The 26,406-nt window shown below is 44.3% G+C and overlaps 1 protein-coding gene across 1 annotated transcript in view; it reads right to left on the bottom strand.

Annotated features, from left to right (window-relative positions):
* LOC310873313 (uncharacterized protein) overlaps positions 1–23,695 on the bottom strand; it is a gene marked incomplete at its 5' end in the record, with an annotated part of 45,563 nt that extends 21,868 nt beyond the window's left edge. Inside the window, 8 exons of the mRNA XM_083785662.1 lie at positions 108–185; positions 399–491; positions 3,601–3,924; positions 7,776–7,964; positions 15,493–15,600; positions 17,090–17,428; positions 20,665–21,000; positions 23,620–23,695. Coding sequence (XP_083641788.1) covers positions 108–185; positions 399–491; positions 3,601–3,924; positions 7,776–7,964; positions 15,493–15,600; positions 17,090–17,428; positions 20,665–21,000; positions 23,620–23,695 — 1,543 coding nt within the window. The remainder of the gene's footprint in view (positions 1–107; positions 186–398; positions 492–3,600; positions 3,925–7,775; positions 7,965–15,492; positions 15,601–17,089; positions 17,429–20,664; positions 21,001–23,619) is intronic.
* Positions 23,696–26,406: the final 2,711 nt, after the last annotated feature.

Raw genomic sequence — 26,406 nt, 5'->3', positions numbered from 1 at the left:
AACAAAGCATTTCCATGTTACTTACACACGCACGCACACACACACACACACACGCACACACACGCATGTGCCGCGCACACAAACACACACACGCACACACACCTTACCTCTCAGTTTGGCAGCTCTGTGTCGTCTTTCCTTCTCTCGTCTTCTGTCTCGTCTTTCCTTCTCTCCTTCTGTCAAAGCTGAGATGTGAGACAGTGATTGGTTAGTGAGATGAGAGACAGTGATTGGTCAGTGAGATGTGAGACAGTGATTGGTCAGTGAGATGTGAGACAGTGATTGGTCAGTGAGGAGACTATAGGATCATTCTCGTCTTCACATAATGACACAGATGGATGGATTTATATCAATATAGATTGTAAATAAATCTAGTTAAGAATAAATTAAATACTCACGAGGTTTCTTGTTCCCGTATAAAGCTGCCAGTGCTGCTGCGTACATGAAGAGAGTAACAATAATCCCACGTCTTAGTCCTCTGGCTGGTGGTCCTTTAGGTGTTGAAAGACAGAAATATAAAACATAAATAGAAAAGAAAATATCTGAACATTTTTTAATTCCCCTGCGAATGCTTCCTAGTAAAACAGGAAGTGAACAGATCCACTTCCTGGTTGCACCATCTAGCTCCACCCCCCCCCCCCCCCCCCTCATAAAAGTTGTGGGAGGAGTTTCAAGTCAATCCGACAAACCGTAAGCAGGCCCAGCATGCTTTGCATGCATCAGACTTCGGGGGACTAGTAACTAAGGGTTGTACTAAGGGGGGCAGTCAGACAGATATTTAACCAGGGGGGCAGTCAGACAGATATTTAACCAGGGGGGGCAGTCAGACAGATATTTAACCAGGGGGGCAGTCAGACAGATATTTAACCAGGGGGGCAGTCAGACAGATATTTAACCAGGGGGGCAGTCAGACAGATATTTAACCAGGGGGGCAGTCAGACAGATATTTAACCAGGGGGGCAGTCAGACAGATATTTAACCAGGGGGGCAGTCAGACAGATATTTAACCAGGGGGGCAGTCAGACAGATATTTAACCAGGGGGGCAGTCAGATATTTAACCAGGGGGGCAGTCAGACAGATATTTTGTGAAGCCACTAAGGAAATCGGGACATCCTGAAAGTTCATATAATGGCCTGTTGTGGCGCTGTCATTGAACCCAAAAAAACCCATAGCCCCATAGAAGTCATTAATAAACATGGTCATGAATACTTTTTGCTTCCAGTCACTAGTTTAAAGTCTCATTTCTAATGTCATAATATTCTTTTTGGAAAAGTATGGTCCCATGTATTAAGAAAATGACCATAAAGTCGCGTATGTTCTGAGGGGCGTGGCTACCGTTACAGTCTAGGATCAGGATTCCCCTCCCACTCGAGTCAAAATAAAAACCAACTAAGAAGAAGGGGGGAAGTCCCGCCTCGTTGTCTGGGCCAGCCAATGGGCCAGCTGGGCCCAAACGGATCTACAAAGATGGCGACTTACAATTCAAGGACTGACAGGCTTCATTTTACGTTCATGTTAGACCCGGGGAACGCTTTGTCCATATTTATTACAGTCTATGGTTGTACTACTAGCTACTAGCTGTGTCCCGTGTCCTGCCATTTAACAACATGGATGTAAACCCCTGGGCATGTGTGTGTGTGCCCGTCGGCAGGGCGGGGGGGGTCAGGGGCGGGGCCCGGGGGGGCAGGGGGGGGGCCTGCTCCTACCCGTGGAGGTAAACGGGCTCTCTCTCTCTCTCTCGACCATAGACACACGCTGTTATGCATGTTATGTAGACAGCGCTATAATTGCATTGTATGTAGTCATAGCACGCCATAGTACATATGTATAGCATAGTATAGTATATATATGTATAGTTTATATGTATAGTTTCATTATATAGATATTCCACTGTTACGTTCTTAGCTTACGCATGTTTCATGATAAATGCTTTTTATGTGATTTTATGTGATGTATGATGCTGTTTTGTTCTTGCTTAATTGTAAGTCACTCTAAATGGTAAAAGGTGCATTTATTTAGCGCCTGCTTTACATAGATTGTGCATTACATTCACCCATTCACACACACATTCATACACCGATTGCAGTGGAAGCCATGCAAGGCACCAACCAGCACATCGGGAGCAATTTGGGGTTCAGTGACACTTCGACATGGACTCTGGATTAAGAGCGTCTGCTAAATGCCTAAATTATAAATTGTAAATTGCTGTTAAGTTAGTCTGTGACTAAGAAAGACTACGTTTCCTGTTCAGTTTTCCTCTTTAGAAATGTTTTCGGAAGCGGTAAAATGACACAGATTAATTTATTATTATTATGTTTTGGTTCCGTGCAGAGCTCTGGCCCAAGGACCAGATGGAGGAAACACATGGACTCACTGGCCTCGGAACGTCTCGGGATCCCCCAGGAGGAAGTCACTAATGTTGCTCTGGAGAGGAATGTCTGGTGGAGATGTTGCCCCCGTGACCCGAATATGGATAAGCGGTTGAAGATGGATGGATGGACAACAACCACTATATTAATGACCAGTATGTCCTACAGCTTTAACCCCATTCTGACCTGAGATCAGATTCTAACTAGAAAAAGTGCCCTTCTGGGCACAGGTCTCCACCAGGTTATCCACAGATCCGTGCAGTTAGAGGTAAAAACACTTTTCGGCCAGTTATAGCGCCACCTTGAGGCTGAGTTGAAATTGTTCATGTGGCATTTCGTCCTCGGCCTAGTGGGAATGTGCGTGCACAATTTCACGGAAATCACGCGATGTGTTCATGATTTGCAGCATTTTGTTTGAAACTGAGCACTCCTGTGAACTTTGGAAGCCAATCTTAACCAATCAGGATGGAGTCTGAGAAATCTGAAAGACCCGTTTCGTTGAATGGCTCTAGAGAGACTGTGTACTAATTTGCGTGATGTTTGGACAAAATCTGTAGGTGTACTGTGAAAAAACTTGTTTTGCACAAAGCGGCCTCCTGGTGGCGCTATAACAGGCCGTTCTGGAAAGTTTGGGGCAGAGGTTCATGGTTGGCATCCAGGGAGTGTGTGTGCAAAATTTGGCATGGACCGGGTTAACGGTGGCCGAGATTAGCTGTTCACGGACGGACACACGGAGGGACACACGGACGGACACACGGACGGACGGACACACGGACGAAGTGCAAAACATACTCTCCCCACATGCCTTCGGCCTGGTGGAGACAAAAATGTCTTCTACATCCTGACAGTTTTCTGAAAAAGCTGTGTTTCTATGTCAGACCTAGCGCGCCACTCGGTGGCGCACTACGAGCTTGTAGATCTGCTATTTTTCAATAGCTAAAGCATAACATGATGCTAACACCAAAAGGGGTTCCCGCCCAAAGTGTGTAATACATTATAATTGCCCTCTATAAGTAAAATCTAACATTTAAAACACCTAAAATATTTTTTTTTTTCATAAATTGATAATCTTTCACTCAATAGGGGGAACTCCTGTCGCAAGTTGATGATGTCATATGTCTAGCCCTATGGAACGTATGGAATGCTTTGTCTTATAATCCAGGGTTCATTTTAAGTCCAAACATCTGAGCACACACACACACACACACACACACACAGTAAACTACGTACCTCTGTAAAGCGGGTTGTCTACAGCGTCGCTCTGCTCCACACTGAAGCGGTTCTTTATCGCACAGGATATTCTTCGAACTCTTCTCCCTTCCTCGTCGTCGCTGATCGTCACCGTCCGGGAGTCGGGCCCGATCCATTCCTCATCGTTGTAGATCCTGGTCTGGTTGGGTTTGGGTCGAGTCCATTTCTCACCGTGGAACCTCCATCGATAGACGACCACGCCCCACTCTGTGACGTCTCCCAATACGCTGCACTGCAGCGTGCAGCTGCTGGAGTTGGAGTCACATGGTGCCACGATGGATAGCTCTGGATGTGGGACTCTCTCTGTTGAGGAGACAGAATGAAGACATGAAGAATTCACCCATTCTGGGCCCCTTTGGTGTTTTAAACATTATGTTATAATTTAGCAATTGATAAATAGCAGATCTACGAGCTTGTGGGTCGGCTATTTTTGAAAAATCGAAGAACGACCGACATAGAAACATAGCTTTTTCAGAAAACTGTCAGGATGTAGAAGACATTTTTAGAATCTGATCTCAGGTCAGAATGGGTTAATGCAACACACATATATTATGAGCACAAGCACATGCGCACATGCACACATGCACACTCGCACATGCACACGCGCGCCACACACGCACACACAAGCCGGGGCAACTGACTGAAGACGAGATGTTAACATGCCTCCTGCTGACCCTGAACTGACCTCATGCTTCCATCTATGCATGAGGAGTCCAAAGCCCCTTCTTTTCACCCGACAGGAGAGGGAGTTTCCCCAGTTGGAAACGCAGCGCGTGGAAGGAACGCGAACACGTTATTATTTTTTTTACTTAAATTTTTATCCCACGATTTTGTAACCCAGTTTTTTCTTTTCACCCAGTGCCAATTATCTAATGTAATCCTGGGAGCTACACTTCCTCTGCCAACCTGGGGGGGCAGCGGACTGACCTCATGCCTCCTTCTATTAAATTGCTGTACTGTACAAGATTCAAGATTCAAGATTCAATACTTTATTTGCCATGTCAACAAGTGATAAGAATTTGTCTTGGTTCATACTCAACATATACAGACAACCATAGATACACAAACAAGAAGGACAGTACAATACAAAAACAAAAACCAGCAGCATAGGAAATTACATTCAGTTTCTTTTAAAGTGCTATATGCATGTACTACGAGTTCAGATGTCTAATGGCTACGGGGTAAGTGCTATCCCTGAAGCGACATGTTGAGCTTTGGATACTTCTATATCTCCTGCCTGATGGGAGGAGATTGAAGAGGTGATGTGCAGGATGGGAGTTGTCTGCAATGATTTTATTTGCCTTCCTAATTATTCTGGTGGAGTAGAGTGAGGAACGTGTAGGGAGGCTGCATCCTATGTTTTTTGATGCGCGACGTACTACTCTTTCAAGCTTTAATTTGTCTTGAGAGGTTGTGTGACCAAACCAGACAAGCATGGAGAAGGTGAGAACACTTTCAATAGTGGCCCTATAGAAGTGAGTCATGGCTGCTTGGCTGACTTTGAACTTCTTAAGCTGCCGCAGGAAATAGAGACGCTGGTGTGATTTACTTATTATGAGACTGGTGTTAAGATCCCATGATAAGGATTCATGGATGGTGGTCCCTAGGAACCGGAAGGAGGAAACTCTTTCTACCTCTTCCCCATTGATGAAGAGGGGGGGGGGGGGGGGGGGGAGGGGAATCGATATCTATTTCCTAAAGTCTATAAACATCTCTTTGGTTTTAGAGATGTTTAGAATCAAGTTGTAACTCTCACACCATCTCACCAGCTCCTCTACGGCTCTGCGGTAGTCGGTTTCAACCTCGTTGATGATAAGAAGTGAGATTGACAGAAATGAGTGTATAATGAGTAGAGAAGTGGAGAAAGGACGCACCCCTGGGGGCCCCCCAGTGTTTAGGAGCCTCGACAGCGAGACGAGATCACCTATTTTGACCACCTGTTTCCTGTTACATAGAAAATTAAAGATCCATTTACATAGATGTGTACTGACGCCTAGCTCCTGTAGGGTTGAGATCAGCTTCCCAGGCACTATTGTATTAAATGCGGAGCTGAAGTCAACAAAAAGTACACGAGCATAGGTGGATCTGGATTCTAGGTGTTGGGTAATAGTGTGCAGACAGAGGGATACTGCATCATCTACACTCCTATTTGCTCTGTAGGCAAATTGGTGGGGGTCTAGTGCTATGCTGGACAGGTGTTTACAGACCAGTCGCTCAAAGACTTTCATAATGACAGATGTTAGGGCAACAGGCCTATAGTCATTAAGACAGGTGATATTATTTTTCTTTGGGACAGGAATGATAACCGCAGATTTAAAGCAAGCAGGCACAGTACAGAGTTCAAGTGACCAGTTGAAAATGGAAGTGAGGACAGGTGCAAGTTGGTCAGCACAGTGCTTTAGTGTGGCAGACGACACGCCATCAGGCCCTGCCGCCTTTCTGGGGTTTTGCTGACGGAGCAACAGTCTGACATCATGTTCATGTATGTTGGGTGGAGAGTCACCCTGCTCTCTTGGAAAAGAGGGGGACTGATGGTTTTCACTATCGAACCGACAATAAAAATCATTGAGCCTCCCAGGAAGGGAGGGGTCCCTGTCTGGGACATGGTGTTTGGTTTTATAGTCAGTGATGTCCTGCAAACCCTGCCATACACCTTTGATGTCATTTGCTTGCAGTTTGTTTTCAAGCTTCACTTTATAGGAGGCCTTAGCCTTGGAAACAGCACGCTGAAATTCATATTTCAGTCTCTTATAATTCCCCACATCTCCACGTTTATAAGCAGCATGTTTCTCTCTACAAAGCGCTCTCACTTCATTATTGAACCAGGGCTTGCTGTTGTTAAAAACCGTAATGGTCCTTGTGGGAATAAAGACACTCTCACAGCGCTACGATTTGGAAACCAAATAGCTGTAGCCTACAGTGGACTGTAACATTGCTTGGTCAACTATATTACGTGTATGCAGTGAACATTAACATTAGCGCTTTCATAGTTATATGGAGCATTTACCGTGGTGACGTTGATTTAGGTTATTCACCCAGCTGGGTTCAACGAGACAGCAGTGTCTCGTTAAGCCCGACGCTTCCAAAACGAGCTATTGCGGATGAATCGATGGGCGTATAGAACATTTAAGCATATGGCAAGTTAACTTAAGTTATATACTTTGATGCTGAGCACTAAGCAATTCATTTGGTTCGCAAACCAGAGGCCAGACAGCCGTAGCAAGTTCAACAACCACCGTTCAAATCTGTCACTTCTCTGGTGCGCTGCTGCTGTCTCCTGCCTACAGGTGACTGTATAGTGTCTGACGCTGTGGCTATAATGCGCTTTTTTTGGTGGATGGATTCTAAGTTTGTAACGCGGAAATAACGCGTCAACGGCGAATAATTTACATTACATATTACACATTTTTTCTTCAGTAATATATTATATTACACGTTACCGCATTTCGGTAATGTATTACGTAATAAATTACGTTACATAACGTCCGTTACCCAACACTGCAACTTAAGTTAGCGTCTTGTGTTGTTGTTGTTGTTGGAAGCTGTTGCTGAATTAAGGACTTTTCAGATGGAATAATGTATTTGGAACAATAAAACAAGACCGGTAAGAGGAAAGACATAGAATAAGTTTGCACCCGACGGGCAAACTCGATTGTTCAACCGTGTAAAACATGTGTGGCTCACACAGTTTATCAATTTGACCCAACATGAAACCTGCATTTATAACAGTGAAGGGCCGGTTACTTTACTGTTACTCCGCTCTGAATCTGGTCAGCCATCATCTCCCTTCATGTTTGTTATGAAATAACAGCACAGCGTGGCTGGGCGCTGTGGCGTAAAATACTGCCGTAACGCTTGTTTTGCGACACGACGATATAAACGACAGAACATTTTTCACAACAGACATTTTCTATCGTCTATACGATATATATCGTCATATCGCCCAGCCCCAACTGAATCTGGAGGAGTGATCTCCAAAAATGTGTTTTTCCAGTCGGCCTCCTGGTAGCGCTATAACAGGCGGTTCTGGATTTGGCATGGACCGGGTTAACGGAGCCGGAGATTAGCTGGTGACAGACGGACGGAGTGCATAACATAGTCTGGTCTCTCCCCATGCCTTCGGCCTGGTGGAGACAATGACGAGTCATACTTACTCATCTCTTTAAGCACGTAGACCTTGTGGTGAGGTCTTTCGTTGATCTCCACAGAATACAGCCCCATGTCTTCTACGGTCATGTTGTCGATGACCAGCCGTCCAGTGTGTCTGTCCAGTGTTGTGCGGTTTTGAAACGTCCCGTACAAATCCACATCAAAACCCAGTTCCCAGTCTGCTGCTAGGTTGGCTGTTAAATGACCACAAATCAAAGGTTATTGATACCTGCCTACAGTTTCTATCTGGTCATCGTAGCTTAGTAAGATGTTAAAAGTAAAACATATTTAGGACGACCGTTGAGCCGATTCTACTCTATGGCTCCGAGACATGGACACTTTCAAAGAAACTAGAGAAACGGTTGGATGGCACCTTTACACCCGCCTTCTAATGAGAGCACACAATCTGTCTTGGAAGAGAAGAGCCACCCATCGACTGATCTAATATACGGCAACTAGTACAGTCACTGGAGGGGGGGTATCATGCACCCCCCGGAAATATACTTCTAATCAGTGTTTTCTTATTGGAAGAAATGTGCTGAAAATGATGAGCTATATGATAAAAAGTTGTCAAAATGTCCCACCTACCTCAAAACCCCCTTTTTGGTATATGGCTCTGGTGAAATTGTGAACACACACTTCTCACATGCAGAGACTGACTAGGCTACTAATGATTGACAGGTGCAGCAGCTTTGGGAGCCCGTGCCTGAAGATCTCCAACACAGTTCTGGAGAGAGTTCTGACTCGGTGCTTGTCCAGTACAGCGCAGACAGGACATTATGTAATGTATGTATTATATAATGTCTCCGGGACGACGGGTCCCGGAGACCGGTATTAAACCCTACAAGAGTGGTCACTGTTTGTACACTGTTGGATCCCGGTATTAAAGGGTGGTCACTGTTTGTACACTGTTGGATCCCTGTATTAAAGGGTGGTCACTGTTTGTACACTGTTGGATCCCGGTATTAAAGGGTGGTCACTGTTTGTACACTGTTGGATCCCGGTATTAAAGGGTGGTCACTGTTTGTACACTGTTGGATCCCTGTATTAAAGGGTGGTCACTGTTTGTACACTGTTGGATCCCGGTATTAAAGGGTGGTCACTGTTTGTACACTGTTGGATCCCGGTATTAAAGGGTGGTCACTGTTTGTACACTGTTGGATCCCGGTATTAAAGGGTGGTCACTGTTTGTACACTGTTGCTTACATGTTTGCCTTTGAGTGTGTGTAGGAAAACAATGGAATACTGTTACAGGATTGTTTGACTGTTTGAAATTTGAACTGCATATTGCAGGCCATTCTATAGTCTAGTGTGTATACTGCCGTATACTATTGTTCATACTAAGGATGTTTTTAGTTTGTGATGTTATGCTACAGTATATTCTAAATTATAAAGCTTGCTTAAAAACACAGCACCTGTCTAGATACCTTGTTTGTAAAGTTATGTGCAATATTGGTATCTCTTACTTGGTATAAATGTGACTTTATTGTAATGGCGGCACTGATTTGTACACTAGCACGCCACGGGCACATGTGGTCACTTTAATAATAGTTTAACTGAGATCCTTGACCCTCAAAACATAGGTCTAGACACCTTATTTGTTCATTTAAGTGCAATATTTAAGTGAAAATCGATTGTTTTGATAATAGTGACACTCATTTGCATAAAAATGGTAGGACACTTTTTAACATAGTTTATTCAAGAAATATTCCATAATGTGGACTCAGGTCAAACTCAGTTATTAAATCATTCATTCCAAATGTATAGCTGATACTGACTGAATATACAATTTTCACCGATTTGAGGTATAGTTCAGAAAGAGTAATTTACAAGATAGAAAGGTTATCTTGGGCTCAAATTGAAGCTTAGGGATATGAGAAGTTTTCTATAATACAAGTGAGGCAGTGATACTCACCATAATGTGTTGGAAAATAACCATCTTTGTTGTTATTAGTCAAGCGGACACCATATCTGTTTGTGTTTCTGAGGATGATGTGGGTCATATTTAAGAATATAATAGTAGCAACTAGGGCTGACCCAAAAAAATCGATTAATCGATGTTCAATCGATACGCACAGGAATCGATTTTTAAATTTTGAATCGAATAGTCATTAAAAAAAAAGCGGCCGCTTTTGGTCCGCGAGACGGCCCCATTTGGTCCGCGAGCCATGCTCGCGCCTCGCAGCACCGCAACGCCTCCTCCCCTCTCCCCGAACAACAAGGAAGTCAACACAGTCACAGAGCAGCCTGCAGTCATGCCGCCACAAAAGAAATCTAAAGTGTGGTTGCATTTTAGAATATGCAAGGAGAACAAAGAACAAGTGGTGTACAGTGTCAACTATGTGACAAGAAATTGGCGTATCACATACGGGATGGCCGGGCGAAAAATCCGCGTCGGAATTTCACGCATGGGACAGGGGGAAAAGCCCTGACCTCCTGGGCTCCAGGCGCGCTAATTTGAGCCGCGGTCATCCACACTTTTCTACACCAAGAAAGAGCCTCGTCGGACTCGGAAGGGTCTGAGAGCGGCGTAGACCGCGGCGCAAATTAGCACGCCTGGAGCTCCAGGACTGGTGCTTTTTTTGGTGTTTTCACATCTTTGTTTCAATCGGAAGAGAAGCTAAATCCCTACATTTTCTGGATATATATATTTTTTTTTGAGAGGTAATGCCTGCGTCAGGCAGTTGACTTGTTACGGTCGGCTGTTTTATTAAGCCTAATTATTTGTGCGTCACTGCTTTCATGAAGGCTGCAACAGTTGTTGCTTCAATGCTAATAGTTTTAAATAAATGAGACCAATCCAAGCCTTTCTCTCCGCTATTGTTTAAGGTGCGCGCCTCGCATCGCGCACCTCGCATCGCGCACCTCGCATCGCACCCCCCCCCCCCCCGTTGGGTTTCGAAGCGTCGAAGATCGAAACAAATTTTTATCGAAGCGTCGATCATCAAAAACGTAATCGAAGGTCAGCCCTAGTAGCAACCTCCCAAATCCTGTTCTGCTACTTACCCCTATGTGTCAGAATACTCCATGACCAATTTCAATTATTTAAGTAATTTTAGTTAATTAATATTTGCCTTTACACAATTTCGAGAGAGCCATATACCAAAAAAGGGGGTTTTGATCATAGCTCATCATTTTCAGCACATTTTCTCCAATAAGAAAACACTGATTAGAAGTATATTTCCGGGGGGTGCATGATACCCCCTTCCAGTGACTAGACTAAACCTTCCCTGTGTTTCTACACTAGTCCGATCCAGAAGAACACAGTTTGCCGACCACTGTTACAGAGCTGACAATGAGGTTATATCTTCACTGTTACAGAGCTGACAATGAGGTTATATCTTCACTGTTACAGAGCTGATGATGAGGTTATATCTTCACTGTTACAGAGCTGACAATGAGGTTATATCTTCACTGTTACAGAGCTGACAATGAGGTTATATCTTCACTGTTACAGAGCTGACAATGAGGTTATATCTTCACTGTTACAGAGCTGATGATGAGGTTATATCTTCACTGTTACAGAGCTGACAATGAGGTTATATCTTCACTTCTTCTCTGGAGTCTCTCTCTCTCTCTCTCTCTCTCTCTCTCTCTCTCTCTCTCTCTCTCTCTCTCTCTCTCTCTCTCTCTCTCTCTCTCTCTCTCTCTCTCTCTCTCTCTCTCTCTCTCTCTCCCCCTGCCTACCCCTCTCTCTCTCTCCCTATCTCTCTCTCTCTCTCTATCCATCCCTGCCTACCCCTCTCTCTCTCTACCTATCTCTCTCTCTCTCTCTACTCTAGTTTGAAACTCTACTGTCTCTAAATATATTTTTTATCCCACGATTCTGTAACCCATTTTTCACCCCTGTGTCAATCATCTAATGTGATCCTGGGCTCTACACACCCTCCACCAACCTAGTCCCCATATATGGGGGACAAGGGGAGACCAACCTAGTCCCCATATATGGGGGACAAGGGGAGAGCAACGGACTTGAACTCATGCTTCCTTCATGCCTGAGTATCCAAGTTGCTCCTTTACACCTGACAGGGGGGAGTTTCCCTGGTTGGACGTAGCGCGTGGAAGGAACACGTTATTCCAACCAGTTCCTTTCCCCTCCATCAGGCCCCCCGGCTGGCCAGAGAGAGGCAGTTTAGAGACCAGGATTACTGCATGTTTTTTGTGAGGGTACCTACCCTAGGGGACACGGGGAGAACATGTGAGGGTACCTACCCTAGGGGACACGGGGAGAACATGTGAGGGTACCTACCCTAGGGGACACGGGGAGAACATGTGAGGGTACCTACCCTAGGGGACACGGGGAGAACATGTGAGGGTACCTACCCTAGGGGACACGGGGAGAACATGTGAGGGTACCTACCCTAGGGGACACTGGGAGAACATGTGAGGGTACCTACCCTAGGGGACACGGGGAGAACATGTGAGGGTACCTACCCTAGGGGACACGGGGAGAACATGTGAGGGTACCTACCCTATAGGGGACACAGGGAGAACATGTGAGGGTACCTACCCTAGGGGACACAGGGAGAACATGTGAGGGTACCTACCCTAGGGGACACGGGGAGAACATGTGAGGGTACCTACCCTATAGGGGACACGGGGAGAACATGTGAGGGTACCTACTGTCTACTGTCTCATCATCAGTCCACATACCAAACCGGGGTGTGGTTACAATCGGGTACGTGCTTCCACAGGAGCGCAAAGTCTGTCTTGGAAGAGAAGAGCCACCCATCGACTGTTCTAATATACGGTAACCTTCCCTGTGTTTCTACACTAGTCCACCCATCGACTGATCTAATATACGGTAACCTTCCCTGTGTTTCTACACTAGTCCACCCATCGACTGATCTAATATACGGTAACCTTCCCTGTGTTTCTACACTAGTCCACCCATCGACTGATCTAATATACGGCAACCTTCCCTGTGTTTCTACACTAGTCCACCCATCGACTGATCTAATATACGGTAACCTTCCCTGTGTTTCTACACTAGTCCACCCATCGACTGATCTAATATACGGTAACCTTCCCTGTGTTTCTACACTAGTCCACCCATCGACTGATCTAATATACGGTAACCTTCCCTGTGTTTCTACACTAGTCCACCCATCGACTGATCTAATATACGGCAACCTTCCCTGTGTTTCTACACTAGTCCACCCATCGACTGATCTAATATACGGTAACCTTCCCTGTGTTTCTACACTAGTCCACCCATCGACTGATCTAATATACGGTAACCTTCCCTGTGTTTCTACACTAGTCCACCCATCGACTGATCTAATATACGGTAACCTTCCCTGTGTTTCTACACTAGTCCACCCATCGACTGATCTAATATACGGTAACCTTCCCTGTGTTTCTACACTAGTCCACCCATCGACTGATCTAATATACGGTAACCTTCCCTGTGTTTCTTCACTAGTCCACCCATCGACTGATCTAATATACGGCAACCTTCCCTGTGTTTCTACACTAGTCCACCCATCGACTGATCTAATATACGGTAACCTTCCCTGTGTTTCTACACTAGTCCACCCATCGACTGATCTAATATACGGCAACCTTCCCTGTGTTTCTACACTAGTCCACCCATCGACTGATCTAATATACGGTAACCTTCCCTGTGTTTCTACACTAGTCCACCCATCGACTGATCTAATATACGGCAACCTTCCCTGTGTTTCTACACTAGTCCACCCATCGACTGATCTAATATACGGTAACCTTCCCTGTGTTTCTACACTAGTCCACCCATCGACTGATCTAATATACGGTAACCTTCCCTGTGTTTCTACACTAGTCCACCCATCGACTGATCTAATATACGGTAACCTTCCCTGTGTTTCTACACTAGTCCACCCATCGACTGATCTAATATACGGCAACCTTCCCTGTGTTTCTACACTAGTCCACCCATCGACTGATCTAATATACGGTAACCTTCCCTGTGTTTCTACACTAGTCCACCCATCGACTGATCTAATATACGGTAACCTTCCCTGTGTTTCTACACTAGTCCACCCATCGACTGATCTAATATACGGTAACCTTCCCTGTGTTTCTACACTAGTCCACCCATCGACTGATCTAATATACGGTAACCTTCCCTGTGTTTCTACACTAGTCCACCCATCGACTGATCTAATATACGGCAACCTTCCCTGTGTTTCTACACTAGTCCACCCATCGACTGATCTAATATACGGTAACCTTCCCTGTGTTTCTACACTAGTCCACCCATCGACTGATCTAATATACGGTAACATTCCCTGTGTTTCTACACTAGTCCACCCATCCACTAATCTAATATACGGTAACCTTCCCTGTGTTTCTACACTAGTCCACCCATCGACTGATCTAATATACGGTAACCTTCCCTGTGTTTCTACACTAGTCCACCCATCAACTAATCTAATATACGGTAACCTTCCCTGTGTTTCTACACTAGTCCACCCATCGACTGATCTAATATACGGTAACCTTCCCTGTGTTTCTACACTAGTCCACCCATCGACTGATCTAATATACGGTAACCTTCCCTGTGTTTCTACACTAGTCCACCCATCGACTGATCTAATATACGGTAACCTTCCCTGTGTTTCTACACTAGTCCACCCATCGACTGATCTAATATACGGCAACCTTCCCTGTGTTTCTACACTAGTCCACCCATCGACTGATCTAATATACGGCAACCTTCCCTGTGTTTCTACACTAGTCCACCCATCGACTGATCTAATATACGGCAACCTTCCCTGTGTTTCTACACTAGTCCACCCATCGACTGATCTAATATACGGCAACCTTCCCTGTGTTTCTACACTAGTCCACCCATCGACTGATCTAATATACGGCAACCTTCCCTGTGTTTCTACACTAGTCCACCCATCGACTGATCTAATATACGGTAACATTCCCTGTGTTTCTACACTAGTCCACCCATCGACTGATCTAATATACGGCAACCTTCCCTGTGTTTCTACACTAGTCCACCCATCGACTAATCTAATATACGGCAATCTTCCCTGTGTTTCTACACTAGTCCACCCATCGACTGATCTAATATACGGTAACCTTCCCTGTGTTTCTACACTAGTCCACCCATCGACTAATCTAATATACGGCAACCTTCCCTGTGTTTCTACACTAGTCCACCCATCGACTAATCTAATATACGGTAACCTTCCCTGTGTTTCTACACTAGTCCACCCATCGACTGATCTAATATACGGTAACCTTCCCTGTGTTTCTACACTAGTCCACCCATCGACTGATCTAATATACGGCAACCTTCCCTGTGTTTCTACACTAGTCCACCCATCGACTGATCTAATATACGGTAACCTTCCCTGTGTTTCTACACTAGTCCACCCATCGACTGATCTAATATACGGCAACCTTCCCTGTGTTTCTACACTAGTCCACCCATCGACTGATCTAATATACGGCAACCTTCCCTGTGTTTCTACACTAGTCCACCCATCGACTGATCTAATATACGGCAACCTTCCCTGTGTTTCTACACTAGTCCACCCATCGACTAATCTAATATACGGTAACCTTCCCTGTGTTTCTACACTAGTCTGATCCCGAAGAACACAGTTTGCCGGTCACTGCTACAGAGCTGACAATGAGGTTATATCTTCCCTTCTTCTCTGGAGTCCCCTCTCTCTCTCTATCTCTCTCTCCCTCCCTCCCTCTCTCTCTCTCTCTCCCTACCTCCGTGCTTCCACAGGATGAAGGTGACGTTAGGAACAGAGCGGATGTCTGGTTGCATTTCCACTCGGATGCCTCTGCCTCGTGGTGGAAGGTACGTCACCTCTTGGTCTGTGGAGAGACACGTAGGTCAGCCAAGTTGAACAGTTAAAGTTATATTCAGTGGTTCCACTTAATTCAAATATCACTTATTTCTTTGAGGTTGTTTGTCTTTAGTTCCATGTTTGTTTAGTAAACGCCATTGACAATGAAGGGAAAATGTACGTCATAATGTAACTCATTACGTCGTATTGTCTCTTTATTGTTAATGTTTGTGTTTGTACCGTTTGTTTTACATCACCATTACATCACCTAATAAACATGAGTTAGACTTTAATATATTAGGGCCCCCCCAAGCCCCTCCCCCCCCCCCCCCCCCCCAGAAGCAAAGATTTGAGTTAAAAACGTTCTCTCTGAAATAATATATATATTCAAACATTTGGGCCACATTTTCACGATTTTTCAAAAATACCAGACCTACAAGATCTGCTATTTTTCAATAGCTAAAGCATAACATAATGCCTAAAACACCGAAAGGGTTTCCCGCCCCAAAATGGGTTAAAACAAGCCCAACACTGGTGATGATTATGAACATTCAATCTTACCAACAAGGAGCTGGATCATACTGTAGTCTTACTGTACTGTAGTCATACTGTAAACTTACCAACACGGAGCTGGATCATACTGTAGTCTTTCTTACTGTACTGTAGTCATACTGTAATCTTACCAACAAGGAGCTGGATCATACTGTAGTCTTACTGTACTGTAGTCATACTGTAATCTTACCAACAAGGAGCTGGATCATACTGTAGTCTTACTGTACTGTAGTCATACTGTAATCTTACCAACAAGGAGCTGGATCATACTGTAGTCTTTCTTACTGTACTGTAGTCATACTGTAATCTTACCAACAAGGAGCTGGATCATACTGTAGTCTTACTGTACTGTAGTCATACTGTAATCTTACCAACAAGGAGCTGGATCATACTGTAGTCTTTCTTACTGTACTGTAGTCATACTGTAATCTTACCAACAAGGAGCTGGATCATACTGTAGTCTTACTGTACTGTAGTCTTACTGTAAACTTACCAACAAGGAGCTGGATCGTACTGTAGTCTTACTGTACTGTAGTCATACTGTAATCTTACCAACAAGGAGCTGGATCATACTGTAGTCTTACTGTACTGTAGTCATACTGTAATCTTACCAACAAGGAGCTGGATCATACTGTAGTCTTACTGTACTGTAGTCATACTGTAAACTTACCAACACGGAGCTGGATCATACTGTAGTCTTACTGTACTGTAGTCATACTGTAAACTTACCAACAAGGAGCTGGATCATACTGTAGTCTTACTGTACTGTAGTCATACTGTAAACTTACCAACAAGGAGCTGGATCGTACTGTAGTCTTACTGTACTGTAGTCATACTGTAATCTTACCAACAAGGAGCTGGATCATACTGTAGTCTTACTGTACTGTAGTCATACTGTAAACTTACCAACAAGGAGCTGGATCATACTGTAGTCTTACTGTACTGTAGTCATACTGTAAACTTACCAACACGGAGCTGGATCGTAATGTTGCCCATGTATGGAACGAGACAGCGGTAGGTCCCTTCGTCCGAGAACCTCATCCTGGTCAGCCTCATTGAGACGTCACCACGAGACAGCTTGTCATGGAGCAGGGACGTCCTCTGTTTGTACCACGGGTGCAGGTTTTCACTCCTGGTACGTCCGTCTTGGAGAGTGCAAACGTCTTTTGGGTTCAGGTCAGCTCTGGTCCAAAACACTGACCGTGTCTCCATGTCGACCGGAGGGTGAACGTGACACGGAAGGATCGCCACGCCTCCCAGTCTGGCCAGCACAGGTTGAGAGGACCCGTTGAGCTGGTGTTTTCCTAAAAACACAACACAGGTTGAGAGGACCCGTTGACCTGGTGTTTTCCTAAAAACACAACACAGGTTGAGAGGACCCGATGAGCTGGTGTTTTCCTAAAAACACAACACAGTTTGAGAGGGCCCGTTGACCTGGTGTTTTCCTAAAAACACAACACAGGTTGAGAGGACCCGTTGAGCTGGTGTTGTCCTAAAAACACAACACAGTTTGAGAGAATTTTGAATTAATTAATGAATTAATATTTACTTTTGCCTTCACTTTCCTACAAATATTAAGCCAGGTTCTCATCTCCAATGAGTAATAAATTGACATGCACTGCCTAATTTAGCAGCTTAACAGTGTGAATGCAGAGATTGTGGTCCTCCACATGATGTTATTTTATTTGTTGTAAGGAAGCTATAGTTAACATGACATGAGTCATGTCAAGCTAGCTGTCACAGGAGGGGTCTCTGGGGCTGACACTGTCTGATGATCTATATGAGCAATTTAACATGTCTATGTATTACTCTACAACGAATACCAATGGAACACAAACCTGTTGCTGATCATAACTGATATAAAACCACCACCCAACCAGCATGCCCTGCAGTGCAGCTCAAATTACTGGTTATAAAAGTAAAATGAACAGCTGCTTGCTTGTGTTGCTGTTATTTGTTATGAATATTAAGTATCACATTTGCTTGATTGCCTGCAGACAGTTTGTGATCGATCAAAATTCAATTCGAAAATTGTGAAATCATGACACTGACTGACTGGACTGACAGAGAGAGACTGAAAGAGAGAGTGTGTGAGAGAGAGAGAGAGAGAGAGAGAGAGAGAGAGAGAGAGAGGTCGTCGGTCCATGCCTGACAAAGTATTTGAAATAAAACCTTTTTTTTGTCCACACACAGTCCTACATGACATGACAGCATACCTTTTCACTTCACTTGTGTCACTTTGTTTGTGAGCGGAGCCGTTGTGCCTCAATTAGCCTACATGTGTTCAGTTGTATTTGTTTCGTTTCCATCGTGTGTATAATTCGACTGCATGCGTTGCGCGGTGGCGCGGCCGATCTACAAGCTCACAACGCGTCGCGCTTCAACGCATTGTGAGCTTGTAGATCTGCTCTAATTCTGCAGCGCAAGCCAGCACGGCACAGCGCAGCGCAGAGGGGGACAACAGGGGGGCCCACGACGGGACAGCCGGGTGTCGCTTAACGGTAGGATGAAGAAGTGACGGCGGGTGGAAGGAGGAGGCGACGCGCGGCCGTCGGAGGCCCCCCAACCGACCGCAGCTTAAATAGGTGAAGAATCTACTGCGACGGAACGGGCTGCGAACTGCGATGCAGGGAGAACGTTGTAGCAACTGCCACACAAGTTAAAGATGATTTATTTTAATAGCAACATTTAAAAGTACATGTTGTATTATTTAATATTTCTAATTAACGCCATCTGTCAAGGGTAAGGTCCTATACATTCTGTGCTGTCTATTGTGTGATTTTGTTATTATTTGGGGGGTTTTAAACACTATGTTTATGATTTGATATATTTTGAGTGACATGGGTCTGGAGTTGGACTGACGCCCATAAAGTAGGCGGAGGTTACCGGCCTGTCAGGTGGACGGAGAGAGACAGACAAACAAACAAACAGGGAGTCTACGAGGGACCTGGACACCTTTGTTCTCTAAACATCTCCTTAACTAAGCTATAGCTACAAGAACTATTGCGCTCCCTATATGAGGAGGCTCGAGACTTTCTTCTACTGGTGAGATCGTTCGTCTTTTATTTATTTATTTACTTCAACGTCCCGCGAGGATCCGAGGGTTTTCTTCCTCTTCGTTTGGAGTAGCAGATACCTGGATTACGTTCGCTACAGGGATGGATTAAGTTCTTTTTATCACCTTTACTTTACTTTGGAGGGAGTTTAACGGTCGGGAAGGAACTCTGGGGGCAACAGACTTTGGTTGGAACCACGGAACTATACTAAGACAATAAAGCACGGGCGTGCGTGCGTGAGACACGCACACTCGTTTCGGATCACTCATTCATTTCATTCATTCTACTCTGTCTGTAATACTGTTGATTCCATGATTACTAGATAAAAGGTTAACGTGAGCTTTGCTTCTGACTGTGTTTTCTGCTGCTTATTTAGGCTATTTCTTTGCATTCCACTTTATCAGTTGTGTCCTAAGAGGAGATCATTCACAACCCGTGATTTAAATAATTAGTAGCAGTGATAGAAATATCTGACCGTTACAACGTAGCTGCCTATATTTTAGCTCTGACTCTGAGATGGAAAGTGTTTAAAAAATAAATAAAAACGCTGCCTAGCGCGAGGCCTTGCGCGGCGGCACCATTCGATCTACCCTAAAAGCGGCCCTGACTGTACCTACATAACGCTGTCGCTGCATAACGTTGGCTACTCGCTGCAGTGATAGCTATGGTTTTATCATGACCAATGTTAAGCTAATCCCCACAAGTTGCAAAACTTACATAACTAATTAGCAATGGTGTTGTTTTTTCCCCCAGGCAAACCAGCTACAGAACAGATTGCAAGCTGCTGTACAGACTGTACATTGGATGGAGATGAATCACGATGGCATTTTCATTGATAGAAGATTACTCTGTTCTTAATGATATTAAAAACAATGACCACAGCCCCTTCTTTCTATACTGTAAATTGTTTTTCCTTTTTCAAACCCTGTATATATATCTGTACCCATGCTATACAAACTGTTAATACAATAATCAATGAATCAGGTACAACTGTTGAGCAGGTGTCAGAATGAGCTATATCTAGCTGAATTACATTCTGCATGGTGGGCTATACCAACATGAGACAAAATTACAATATATTTATTTCATCATAACCACAGCAATGTTATATTTACGTTCCATCTCTTCAGCTTAAATCAAATGGAAAGTAGTTTCCAAAGTGGGTTATGGGCTAAATGATAGTTTGTACACTCTCAGAGTTAATTAACATTGATTTTACAATATAAATTGGGGGTCCTAGAGACAGAAATGCCATCAAAGTTTGGGGACCACTGGCCTGTAGTGAGCTTGCAGATCAGCTATTTTCTGAGAACAGGTTGTATATCAATATCTACAAGGGACGTTCAATATTTAGGGACGTTCCAATTCCTAGGGGGATGATTTATCTCCCTACCCCTTGACACTCCTTATGTAGGGACAAGGGGAAGGGGCAAGGGCTGAGGGGTAGGGTTAAAAAAGGAATTGGGATTGGGCCTAAATCTTACCAACACGGAGCTGGATGGTACTGCTGCCCACGTGTGGAACGAAACAGCGGTAGGTCCCTTCGTCCGAGAACATCACCTCGGTCAGCCTCAGGGAGAAGTTACCGTGTTGCAGCTCCTCCGGAAACAGGAACGTCCTCTGTTTGTACACGAGGTTCACGCCGGTGGTAATGCGACGTCCATCTTGGAAAACGTAAATGTCTGGTGGGTTCAGGTCAGCTCTGGTCCAAAACACTGACCGTTTCTCCATGTTGAGCAGAGGGTCAACGAGACACGGAAGGATCGCCTCGCCTCCCAGTCTGGCCAGCACAGGTTGAGAGGACCCGATGACCTGGAGTCCTAAAAACACAACACAGGTTGAGAGGACCCGATGACCTGGAGTCCTAAAAACACAGCACAGGTTGAGAAGACCCGTTGACCTGGAGTCCTAAAAACACAACACATGCAGGTTGAGAGGACCCGATGACCTGGAGTCCTAAAAACACAACACAGGTTGAGAAGACCCGATGACCTGGAGTCCTAAAAACACAGCACAGGTTGAGAGGACCCGATGACCTGGAGTCCTAAAAACACAACACAGGTTGAGAGGACCCGTTGACCTTTGACCTGGTGGAGTCCTAAAAACACAACACAGGTTGAGAGGACCCGTTGACCTTTGACCTGGTGGAGTCCTAAAAACACAATGATGTCACGTGAGCTAGAGCAGTGGTTCCCAAAGTGTGGTCCGGGGACCCCCTGGGGTCCTTGAGGGAGTGCCAGGGGGTCCCCAGCTAAATGATAGTTTGGAACCAAATGGACCCTTATGGGTCTGTAATCATGAGTGTACAAATGGAACCAAATGGACCCTTATGGGTCTGTAATCATGAGTGTACAAATGGCCCCCTATGGGTCTGTAACTCAGAGTGTACAAATGGAAACAAATGGACCCTTATGGGTCTGTAACTCAGAGAGTGTACAAATGGACCCTTATGGGTCTGTAACTCTGAGAGTGTACAAATGGACCCTAACAGGTCAGTTAAATTAACATTGATTTTACAATATAAATTGGGGGTCACAGAGATAGAAATGTGTTTAAAGGAGAATTCCATACTAAAAGGCTTTCTTGCCTTTCTTTGTAGTCGTTACGTCCCCACCAAAGAGGTCCAGGTGTTATTTTGTGCAAAAGCTCCTTATTGGCTATTTCCCCTACCATAAGCCCTAAATGAATTGCATTGAATTGAATGGGATGTATGGGGTGTTGTGCTAATTCGCTTATTTCCATAGAAAGAAGTAGTAAAGTGTGCCGCTTGGGTTATTATTTACATTATGAAGAGAGGATATATACAAAAAAATGGAAATAAGCGAATTAGCACAACACCCCGTACATCCCATTCAATTCAATGCATTTCATTTAGGGCTTATGGTAGGGGAAATAGCCAATAAGGAGCTTTTGCACAAAATAACACCTGGACCTCTTTGGTGGGGACGTAACGACTACAAAGAAAGGTAAGAAAGCCTTTTAAGTATGGAATTCTCCTTTAAATGGGGGTCCGTAGACTAATGCATGTCAAACGGAGGGTCATTGAAATTAAACGGTTTGAGGATCACTGCTATAGAGCCCTAAAAGTCTTCTCTTATGGGGGTCCCTGGCATAGCTTTAATCTTCTCTTATGGGGGTCCCTGGCATAGCTTTAATCTTCTCTTATGGGGGTCCCTGGCATAGCTTTTCAATTGGTGCTCAGTACCAAAGTACCAAACGAAAAAGAAAAAAAATCGTTTTCCCCCCCGCTGGGGGGGGGGGGGGGGGCGTGGCTGGGGGGGGGGAAGCACTCACTGGCCCTGTTGTAAACAAGTGTAATGCTTTATGCTGTCGTCCACTCACAGTTAACAGTCTTTCTATTGAGTTGTAGCCTGTAATTATTCTGCAAGCTGTTAATCAATCAAATCAAATCAATACACATTCATAAAAAAGAACTGAAAACGAGAACACATTCAGTATTTAGTACCGTATCTTAACAGCAGCTTTTCCCACTGCGTGCGAGGCTTTACAGTTTCCCGAAAATAAACAAAAAGCGACTCGACTGTATGCACTGGGCCAGGGCTATAGCCCACTTCCCCCGGCCGTGCACACTGACTGCAGCTGAGCCCTGCTACAACTCCCAACATCTACGAACGCTAAATATAAAGATGCTTTGAGTTTACACCGATGGTCCGACTGTGGCCTACGTGCAATGTGTTAGTCCGTAGTTTTCAATAAAGAGGTGGTTTATAATGTCAGCGAGGCATACGGGGTGCTTGTGCAATGTGTTAGTCCGTAGTTTTCAATAAAGAAGTGGTGTATAATGTCAGAGAGGCATACGGGGTGCTTGTGCAATGTGTTAGTCCGTAGTTTTCAATAAAGAAGTGGTTTATAATGTCAGCGAGGCATACGGGGTGCTTGTGCAATGTGTTAGTCCGTAGTCTTCAATACATTCGTGGATTATAATGTCACTTACGGACGGCTGCAATTCGAAACTGGCCCCCGTAAAATCTGAATCCCCCGTTTTCTCCTAACTCACTGTAGGCTATATGTTTCTTTTCCATTTTTACCTCCTTTATGATGAATTCCTGTTCTGTTCTTTAACTATATAGAAGTGTCTATTTGTACGTCTCTAAATGTTTTGATGAATTGAACATGGTGGACCCTCTTCTTGTAAACAAGTGTACCGGATGCGCTCCCTTATAGCTCCCTCACTAGGAAGTTCCGACAGAAATCAGCCACAGACTGCATTTCTTTATTGAAAACTACGGACTAATATTTATACATTGTAGGCTACAAGCAAAACATGTCAAAATCCATCAACTTCATCTACGATAAAAACAAAAAACCATCTAAATCTTAGGCTACCGTTAGCGATAGTAGCACAAGCCCAGGTCAGGACTACAACAACGCAGTGAGTCGAGTGTAAATAAAGTTGTATACAGTATATCGTTTAATACCTCTCACAGGTGATGTGTAGTAACCGCTGGGTCTGATCCCCAGCATCATCACCAACATGTAGAAATACATCCTCATCGTCCAACAGCAACAACCCGTCTCTAGTGGGACCGAGAGAGAGACAGACGCCATCGTTACACTCCCGACGCCCCGGAGAACCAAGGAAGGAATAATAATGGACTTAAGGACGCTCCACTACCATGAGTCCACTACGAGGAAGTGCGTCTGCCGGCTGGCATTCTGACGCCCACGCCGTAGCTGTCAAAACAACATCGTTAAGCAAACAGCCTCCGGCGACGGCGACATTGGTTTGCCATGGTGACGCGTCCATGCAGCATGTGTCAAACACATTATTATTATTATTATTATTAATAAAAGCTAACTTGCCGATATTGCTTACATGCACTGGACATGATCATCAGTGGAAAGAGGAAGGTAGCCTACTGGAGCAATCTGTGTTATTATTAGAGCTGGGACTCGATTAAAAAAATTAATCTAATTAATCAGAGGCTTTGCGATTAATTAATCTAGATTAATCGCATTTTAATCGCATATCAATATTCAACCGCGAGAAACCTTTTTTTAAATGTTTTTTGGTATCCCAGTGAATCAATGAATAGTGACTACAGGATACCACATTTTACTGTCATTAATATACCTGTTGTGGAAATAATAATAAAAAGTCACCCCATTCTGTGTTGCCTAGAACTGGAGGTCTAACAGTAACAAGTACATCTCAGTGACATCACAAAGCTGTACTTATATATTGTTACTGTTTTTTGTCAGACCTCCAGTTCTAGGCAACACAAAATGGGGTGACTTTTTATTATTTCCAGTTTTCAGTACTATAGAAAAGCGCCCAGTGAGAAACGTTCCGCGGTGAAAAAAAAGGTGCGATTAATTTATCTGTAGTTAATCGCGATTAATTTTTCTGTAGAGAATTAATCTAAATTAATCGCAATTAGTCCCGGCCCTAGTTATTATTCTAAAACCGTTTTAATAAACATGGTTAAAATAATATGACATGTGGCATTAGTGTTATTTCTTCATTCAGAGCATGCCAACACATTACGCACAGCATAAGAGAGGCGATGGAGCAATCGGTGTAAATGTATCATTTCAATAAACATGGTTATGACATGGCGTTGTAGACACTATACGTGGAAGAAGGTGACATTCACACCAGAAAGCTAAGCTTTGCTGCGATTAAAAAACGAATCCTGCTGCTGCGTATTGTCAGAAAGTGCACTTCGTTTGGCAGGTGTGGATTAGGCTCATTCGAATCCTAATGCGTATCAAAGAGCCACATTCTACTCCGAGCAAAAACGGGGGTTTCGCTTCGCTTCCAATCGCACTTGATTACGATTCGGTGCAGGTGTGAATGCAATCCGCAGTAAATAAAGGAAATGAAGCAAACAATGTGGCGGGTGAGGAGCTGAACACAGTTGGAGACGGAGAAGGCATATCTTACGCAGCGCAAAGATGTCCCGTTTAGTTACCGTGGATAGACGTGGTCGAATGAGGAGACTGAAGCCCTGATCGAAATGAGGAAGAGTACATTAATCAATTGCTTAAGGAAACACATAAAAACACTGCAGTGTAGCCTATTATAGCCTACAGAATATTCTGTCTACTCTGTCTGTCTGTCTGTCTGTTTGTGCGTGCGTGCCGTAAACATGGAGTGCTGTCACTGTGTGGGTAGGCCTACTGGGGAGTTCTAGGCTATCAGTGCGCTCAGCGCTGTGCCTCCATGCCCAAAAGAACAGTGCGTGGCGGCTGCGTGCGTAGAGAGAGAGAGAGGGGGGGGTCCAGTCCCAAACGGAACGACACATGCACGTTATGAGTGTAAAATCATCACCATAGATTTCACTGTGTAGGCTATAGTTTAGGAATGGGACAAAGGCCTGCTGCATTTCTGCGAATGACAGTGTGAAGGCAAACCACAGCAAATTAAATATGCAAGAATCCCAAATTCTCCGCCCATATAGGCCTACGCATTGAGTAGGCTGCGTGCGCCGAAAGTTTGGGGGCCCTTGGGGGACATTTTGGGGGCCTTTACAGCTATTTCACATGAGAAATGTACCATCTGATGTTATTTATATGATTAACTTCTTCCCTCCATTAACATATGACATGTTAATATTAATATGATGAATTCCTGTTCTGTACTTTAGCTTCATAGAAATGTCTATTTGTATGTCTCTAAATGTTTGTATGTCTTTAAATGTTTTGATGAATTGAACAATGTGGACCCTGTTGTAAACAAGTGTAATGCTTAATTGGGTCGTCCACTCACAGTTGACAGTCTTTGTATTGAGTTTGTGCTTAAAATGAGTAGTAAATTCTACAAACTGTTAATAAATATTTCAATCAATCAAAAAGACACACAATGTACTACAAAAGAAAACAGTCATCAGACAAAGGTTGGGGTATGAAATCACGGATCTGTGAGAGTGAGGATGTTCTGAATGAGTGTGACGCCCTGGCTGCACGCATACACTCAACCAACCAACGTGCACGTGCACGTGCACTGAACTGAACACACATACAGGCTAAGTAATCACCAAAGCTTAATTGTTATTCCATATAGATTGACAGTCACACTGTCAACAGGTTCCACCATGTTCAATTCATCATAACATTTAGAGACGTACAAATAGACACTTCTATGTAGTTAAAGAACAGAACAGGAATTCATCATAAAGGAAGCAAAAAGGGAAAAGATACATATTGCAAGTCACACACGCACGCACACACACACACACACACACACACACACACACACACAC

The sequence above is a fragment of the Protomyctophum parallelum genome (assembly GCF_964188405.1).
Source record: "Protomyctophum parallelum genome assembly, chromosome: 16".
In the NCBI taxonomy this organism is placed as follows: domain Eukaryota; kingdom Metazoa; phylum Chordata; class Actinopteri; order Myctophiformes; family Myctophidae; genus Protomyctophum; species Protomyctophum parallelum.
This window is presented reverse-complemented; position numbering and strand designations above follow the sequence as displayed.